At 39.8% G+C, this 8,331-nt stretch overlaps 1 protein-coding gene across 1 annotated transcript in view; it reads left to right on the forward strand.

Annotated features, from left to right (window-relative positions):
* LONRF1 (LON peptidase N-terminal domain and ring finger 1) overlaps window positions 1-7,641 on the forward strand; it is a 47,002-nt gene extending 39,361 nt beyond the window's left edge. The window contains exon 12 of the mRNA XM_007446087.1: window positions 6,276-7,641. Coding sequence (XP_007446149.1) covers window positions 6,276-6,434 — 159 coding nt within the window. The 3' untranslated portion in view covers window positions 6,435-7,641. The remainder of the gene's footprint in view (window positions 1-6,275) is intronic.
* The last annotated feature ends 690 nt before the right edge of the window (window positions 7,642-8,331 follow it).

Here is an 8,331-nt window from a genome sequence, read left to right on the forward strand (position 1 = left end):
AAAAAAAAAAAAAAAAAAAAAAAAGCAAACTGAATCCAGCAACACATAAAAAAGATCATACACCACAACCAAGGGGGAGTCATCCCAAGCTCACAAGGATGGTTCAACATATGCAAATCAATCAATGTGATACACCACATCAAGAAAAGACAAAAACCACGTGATCATCTCAATAGATGCAGAAAAGCATTTGACAATATTCACCATCCATTCATGATAAAAACTCTTACCAAAGTGGGTATAGAGGGAACATATCTCCATATAATAAAAGCTATTTATGACAAACCCACAGCCAGTATAATACTAAATGGTGAAAAGCTGAAAGCCTTCCTGCTAAAATCTGGAACAAGACAAGGATGCCTGCTCTCACCTCTTCTATTCAGTATTGGAAGTCCTAGTCACAGCAATCAGACAAGAAATAAAAGGTATCCAAATTGGAAAGGAAGAGGTAAGATAGTCACTATATGCAGATGACATGATACTATATATAAAAAACCCTAAAGACTCCACAAAAAAGTTACTAGATCAAATAAATGAATTCAGCAAAGTAGCAGGATACATTTCTTTACACTAACAATGAAATATCAGAAAGGGAATGTAAAAAACAATACCTTTTAAAATTGCACCAAAAAATAAAGGACTAAAGAGAATTCAAAGAAATGGAAAGATATCCCATACTCTTGGATTGGAAGGATTAATACTGTTAAAGTGGCAATATTACCTAAAGCAATCTACAGATTTAATGTGATCCCTATCAAATCACCCATGAAATTTTTCACAGAACTAGAACAAATAATCCAAAAATTTATATAGAACCATAAAAGACTCAGAATTGCCAGAACAATCCTGAGGAAAAAAAACAAAGCAGGAGGCATAACTCTCCCAGACTTCAGACAATACTACAAAGCTACAGTCATCAAAACAGTGTGGTACTGGTACAGAAACATACAGATCAATGGAACAGAATAAAGAAATAAACCCATACACCTACAGTAAATTCATCTTCAATAAAGGAGGCAAGAATATAAAATGGGAAAAAGATGGTCTCTTCAGCAAGGGGTGCTGAGAAAGTTGTACAGCTGTGTGTAAATCAGTGAAGTTAGAACACACCCTCACAGCATGCACAAAAATAAACTGAAAATGGCTTAAAAGACTTAAGACAACACCATAAAACTCCTAGAAGAGCATAGGCAAAACATTCCCTAACACAATTTGTACCAGTGTTTTCTTAGGTCAGCCTCCCAAGGCAATAGAAACAAAAGCAAAAATAAACAGGACCTAATCAAACTTATAAGCTTTTGCACAGCAAAGGAAACCATAAAACGAAAAGACAAACTACAGAATTAGAGAAAATATTTGCAAAAGATGTGACTGACACAGGCTAATTTCCAAAATATATGTAAGCAGCTCATACAACTCAACAGCAAAAAAACAAACAACCCAATCAGAAAATGGGCAGAAGACCTAAATAGACATTTCTCCAAAGAAGAAATACAGATGACCAATAGGCACATGAAAAGATGTTCAACATAGCTAACAGAAAAATGCAAATCAAAACTACAATGGGGTACTACCTCACACAGGTCAGAATGGCCACTATTATAAAGGCCACAGGGCTCTGCTCTGCCAGTGGTTAAGAATCTGCTTTCCAATGCAGGGGACACAGGTTTGATCCCTTGTAGGGGAACTAAAATCCCACATGCCACAGGGCAACTAAGCCCATGTGCTCTAGAGCCCACGCCCCACAACTAGAGAGCCTGCGTGCTGCAACTGCTGAGCCCATGCACCACAAGTCCTGAACCCGCACGCCATAACTAGAGAGAAGCCCACGCACCACAATGAAAGATCCCACATGTCACAGTGAAGGTCCCACATGCCACAACTAAGACCCCATGCAGCCAAATAAGTAATTTTTTTTTTTTTTTTAAAAAAAAAAAAAAAAGGGCTTCCCTGGTGGCGCAGTGGTTGAGAATCTGCCTGCCAATGCAGGGGACACAGGTTCGAGCCCTGGTCTGGGAAGATCCCACATGCCATGGAGCAACTGGGCCCGTGAGCCACAATTACTGAGCCTGCGCGTCTGGAGCCTGTGCTCCGCAACAACAGAGGCCGCAATAGTGAGAGGCCTGCGCACCGCGATGAAGAGTGACCCCCACTTGCCACAACTAGAGAAAGCCCTCGCACAGAAACGAAGACCCAACACAGCCATAAATAAATAAATAAATAAATAAATACATTGTGTATTAAAAAAAAAAAAGCCCCCAAATAACAAATGCTAGAGAGGGTGTGGAGAAAAGGGAACTCTCCTACACTGAAGGTGGGAATGTAAGTTGGTGCAGCCACTATGGAAAACAGTATGGAGGTTCCTCAAAAAGCTAAAAGTAGAGTTGCCATATGATCCAGCAATCTCCTGGGCACATATCCAGACAAAACTTTAATTCAAAAAGATACATACATCCCTATGTTCATAGCAGCACTATTCACAATAGCACATGTCACAAGACATGGAAACAACCTGAATGTCCATCGATAGAAGAATGGATAAAGAAGATGTGGTACATATATATATACAATGAAATACTACTCAGCCAGGACAAAATAATGCTATTTGCAGCAACATGAATGCAACTAGAGATTATCATATAAATGAAGTAAATCAGAAAGATAAATACTGTATGATGTCACTTATATGTGGAATCTAAAATATGGCACAAATGAACCTATCATGAACCTGAACCTATCTACAAAACAGAAATGGACTAGCAGAGAACAGACTCATTGTTGCCAAGGGGGAGGTGGGGAGGGAGAGGGATGGACTGCGAGTTTGGGGTTGGTAGATGCAAACTACTACATTTAGAATTGATAAACAACAAGGTCCTAATGTATAGCACAGGGAACTATATCCAATCTCCTGGGATAAACCATACTGGAAAAGAATATTAAAAAAGAATGTATTTATGTGTATTATTGAGTCAATTTGCTTTACAGCAGAAATTAGCACAATATTGTAAATCAACTATACTTCCATTAAAAAAAAGGGGGGGACATGGTACCATCTAGTAAATTGTGCCTATAAGACAGCTACGTCTTCGAGCCTCTTTAGCTTTGCTGTTATTCTTTGAGAGTTGAGAGATGTATCATTTTCTATACTTTTAAAAAATCTTGTCACCTCATCTGTTAGCCCCAGCTTTTTACCCTGCCACTTCAGTTCATTTTTATCTCTTCATATTTTATACTTCTCTCCTCCTGAAACTATCGTTCTTATGGTCTTGATCTGGAATTTAGGGTTTACATTTAAGTTTAATCTAATTAGCATACAGCAGGTGCTTTCTGGTCAAGCAGAGCACTGCAAGAGGCATAAAGAAGAGTTCCTATCCTGGAAAATCTGGTAATAGACCCACCAAAGCATTAGGCGTAAGCATTTTTGAATTGAGTTGGATACAGTGTTTGTGGTTAGATGGTAATAGATTACATAAAGGAATGGCTGTAAATGAATATCAGATGGACAGAGAACTGATCCCCCTGTGATGGACACTGTCTCTCATTCCAGTTTTCAAAGGTTGGCCTACATCTGTCTGAATCTCAATTGAATCCTTCACCTGAACTTGAAATTTCAACATCACATCATCTCCAAATTGAGTTCTCATTCTGTGTCTAGCATAATATCAGTTGCCACGTGTTTGTTTTATCCTGGCTACCTGAATCTGATTGAACTTGGTAGAAACAGCTTTTGATGAGCACAGAATTGAATAAGCACATTTTAAATGTTAACAAACCAACTTGTAGAAAATTTCAACATTACTTTCCAATCACCTCCACCACCCTCACTTTTATTATGCAGTCCTCTTCCACTGCTTTCAGTTAGTCATATTGTATGAGTCAGGATTCAGTCAGGAAAACAAAAGCAGCCACTCTATATATCCCAGGAGTGAAGGGTTTATTGTTGGAATTAAAGTTGACACCCCCATGGGGAGAGCTGGAGGAGGGAGGATCAGATCAGGCCATCGTCAGCGGAGCTCAGGGACTCTCTTCCTGACACAGTGGAGCAGGGGCTCAGGACTTGAGGGAAAGCTGCTGTCATCCTTAGGAATCCCAGGGCAGTCCCCACCAGTATCTCAGTTTGCAGTAATGTAGCAGGTGGTTTTCACGAATGCTCTGGAAAGTTTCTGCAAATCTCACATCTGCCCACACTTGGCAACAGCCTCCAGAGAACAATGGCTTCCTCTCCCAACTTCCAAATCTTGAAAGAGTGCCTCTCATTGGTCATGCTTAACCTGGAACCACCCCCCCACGTGGGGGGAGGGGATCCTGGGAAATGTAGTTTCTGATGTCTCTAAAATACAGAAGGTGGCAGTGATGCTGAGTTGACAACAGGCAGGACACAGATAAGTCCAGTTTGATTCTAGGAGGAGCTTATTGATATCAACTCATGTCATAGCTCCTTTTGTCATTCTGAAACTTCATGTTTTAGGTTCAGTAAAAAGCAATTCAGTGTGTAGTAAAGGTGGCTTAAACATTCTTGTATATAAATTCCTAATTCGTTCCATAGCCAGTAGTCAGCCCTTGCAACATCAGATGAAGTTCTTGGCTGGAGATATGTTTATTTCTCAAATGAAACTGGAAGCTGAGACTTTTCTTATATCCTTCCTAGGATTCCACAGTTCTCTGAAGACATTTAAAAATATCACTTAACTTAATATTTTATTTATTTTTTTTAGCCATGCTGTGTGGCATGTGGGATCTTAGTTACCCAACCAGGGATCGAACCCATGCCCCCTGCATTGGAAGTGCAGAGCCTTAACCACTGGACCACCAGGGAAGTCCCTTAGTGTTTTAAATATATATTTTAAGAAAGCAGTTCTCAACTGGGGACAGTTTTGCCCCTGTGGGACATTTGGCAATATCTGGAGACGATTTTGACCATCAGAACTGGGGGAGGTGCTACTGGCAGCTAGTAGACAGAGGTCAGAGATGTACTAAACATGCTACAATGCACAGGACAGTCCCCGTAACACAGAAACTGTCCAGCCCCAGAAGCCAGTAGCCTGAGATTGAGATACCCTGTTTAGGTCAGTGAAGAGGAATGAGTGCTGGCTATGAGGCAGGTCTGGATTATTTGAATCTTGGCTCTGCCACATATGAGCTGAGATATCTTGGACAATCTGCATTATATTTTAATTAAGCTTCAGTTTCCCCATTTTATATGGGCATAATAGTGCCCTCCTTACATGATTGATAAAGGATTTGAGATAGCCATTCTGACAGGTGTGAGATGATAGCTCACTGTGGTTTTGATTTGCATTTCCCTGATGATCAGTGATGTTGCAATATCACCTCATACCTGTCAGAATGGATACTGTCAGGAAGACAAGTATTAGTGAGGATGTGGAGAGAAAAGGATACACTCGTGCACTGTTGGTGGGAATGTAAATTGGTGCAGCCACTGTGGAAAACAGTATGGAGGTCCCTCAAAAAAGTTAAAAATTGTACTACCATGAGATCCAGCAGTGCCACTACTGAGTATATATCCAAGGAAAATGAAAACACTAATTTGAAAAGATACATGCACCCCAGTATTCATAGCAGCATTATTTGCAATTGCCAAGATATGGAAACAACCTAAGCCCATCAACAGAAGAATGAATAAAGATGTGGGTGTGGGTGTGTGTGTGTGTGTGTGTGTGTGTGTGTGTGTGTGTGTATCTACAATGGAATGTTACTCAGCAGTAAAAAAGAATGAAATTTTGCCATTTGTGACAACATGGATGGACCTGGAGATTATCATACTAAGTGAAATAAGTCAGAAAGACAAATACTGTATGTTTTCACTTCTATGTGGAGTATAAAAAAAATAAAACAAATGAACAAACATAACAAAACCGAAACAGACTCACAGATACAGAAAACAAATGGTAGTTACCAGAGGGAAGTGAAGGAGGAGGAGGGGCAAAGGGGTAAAGGGGATTAAGAGGTACAAACTACTAGGTATAAAATAGGTAAGTTACAAGGATGTAAAGTGCAGCACAGGGAATACAGTCAACATTTTATAATAACTTTATATGGAGGATAATCTATAAAAGTACTAAATCACTATGTTGCACACCTGAAACTAACAGTATTGTAAGTCAACTATACTTCAATTAAAATTTTTTTTAAGTTAGAAATAGAATCTGACACCACAAAGTGCTCAATACAGATTAGCTTGGTGGTGGTTTTTTACTGCTGTAATTACATAAATATTTGTTTTATTAACACTATACAATGTGGATTCTTTTTAGGCAATCCCTAATGGACCCGCCTGGTGTTGGTGGCTTCTTGCCGTCCTTCCCGTCGACCCCCGCTATCAGCTATCGGTTTTGTCAATGAAGTCTTTGAAAGAACGGTTGACAAAGATACAGCATATACTGACTTATTTTTCTAGAGACCAATCTAAGTAACCAACTGCTTGGATCTTCCTCTAAACTTACCCTAATCTGGCTGTGGTGATGGCCAGATTGTCCGCTGCCTTTGCACATCCAGTGCTGGTTTGAGAAATGTAATGAAACTGTTCTTTTTTTTTTTCTTTTTCCTTCAACCTCCTGAATCATGTGGTTCTGCAAACAGATACCTTCAACTAGGATTTAGACCACTAAGAACTTGCACAGAAAAACACACACTAAATGTGTGTTAAACCTCTACATTGTGATGAAGTTGCACTATGTACCATACTCTAAATGAGAACTCTGTGTGTGGGTGCGTGTGTGCGTGTGTGTGTGTGTGTGCGCGCGCGTGGGTGCGTGCGCACGCATGCGCGCCTGTGTGGGTAGTATGGGTGCATTTTCTCTGGCTTTAAAATTTTAAAAGAAAAAAAAAGCCATAGAGAGCAGAACTTGCCGAGGGTCATTTATTGCCCAAGTTTACAACAGCGATACAAGTTTTTGCAAATTGAATTTGCCTCAGATTTCTCTGTCCTGATGCTTAATTTGCACAAGTACGTAAGCTATGGTATTGAGTATCACTTTTTGTCGGAAATACCGCTCTTGCTGAACTGTCTTGACCATTGACTAGGACACAGTTTCTTATTTATGTAAATACTTGCATCCCAATAGCCAACAGGCATCGGATGCAGAACCTAGAGCCAGTTTTCAGGAACAATTGCAAACCTGACTTGGTACTGTGCATCTATTCATAAAACACTTAAAACTGTGAAAATATGGTTTACACTTAACTGTACATAAAGGTAAATGGAGAACTCAGTTCAGTACCAGTTAGTTTGTACATTTTAGGGGGGCTTTTCACATTAACTGCCCATCTATGTAATTTATAGTTTGACATATGTTTGTTTAAAAAAATTACATAGTATAAACCCATTAAGGATCTAAGGGAAGAGAAGAAGCTTAATGTAGAACTAAGCTTTTAAAGTATGTTGGTTTTTTTTTTTTTAATTCTCGTCTTGGTGCAAATGTTAGTTATGCCTTATTCATATCACAGTTAGAGCACCATGCTGTGACATGGTCTGTATTCATGCTGCCCTAGATACTTCTGTAATTTTTTGTTGCAGACTTGTGACTGTCCCTCTTAACTTTCTTTTATGTAATTTGTAAAAGTTTCTTAAAAATTTTGCTTTTGCTTATTTAATTTTGAATAAAAGCTAAATTCATAATACTTTTTTTTTCTTAATGATTAGGTTAATGTCAAGAAAAAGATCAGCGGAGGAATCAAGCTACATAGAGTAGAGAACAGATGAGTTTTGCCTACTGTTTTGTGCTGTGAGATATAAGCTATAGCTTTCAAAATACTTTTTTTTTGGTCATCTTTTGACCAAACAATGAAGTGTCTTAAGCAAAGTTTAGGCCTAGAACCATCCTCTAAAGCAGGGGTCCCCCAACCCCCGGACTGGTAGCAGTCCGTGGCCTGTTAGGGACCGGGCCGCACAGCAGGAGGTGAGCTGCAGGCGAGCAAAGCTGCATCTGCCGCTCCCCATCACTCGCTTTATCGCCTGAACTACCCCCCACCCCACCCCGGTCCGTGGAAAAAATGTCATCCACGAAACTGGTTCCTGGGGCCCAAAAGTTTGGGACCACTGCTCTAAGGCACATTTTTCAACCTCTGAAAAATCCATGTCCCTTTTAGGATAAAGATAAGGCTCTTAGTCACCCCCACTGGGGACACCTCTTGGCTAAACAGCCTTGATTCTTTCAGTCCCTGATTTCCCAGCTAGGATTTAATATTGAATGTTTTAATTAAAAAGGCAGAAATCACTGCCTAGATAGAGAGCCACCCTTTGCCCTCACAATTATGCTAGTCACGAATCGTGAATAGTTCTACAAAGAATGGGCCATTCCCCAAAAGTAC

The sequence above is a fragment of the Lipotes vexillifer genome, unplaced genomic scaffold, assembly GCF_000442215.2.
Source record: "Lipotes vexillifer unplaced genomic scaffold, Lipotes_vexillifer_v1.1 scaffold462, whole genome shotgun sequence".
In the NCBI taxonomy this organism is placed as follows: domain Eukaryota; kingdom Metazoa; phylum Chordata; class Mammalia; order Artiodactyla; family Lipotidae; genus Lipotes; species Lipotes vexillifer.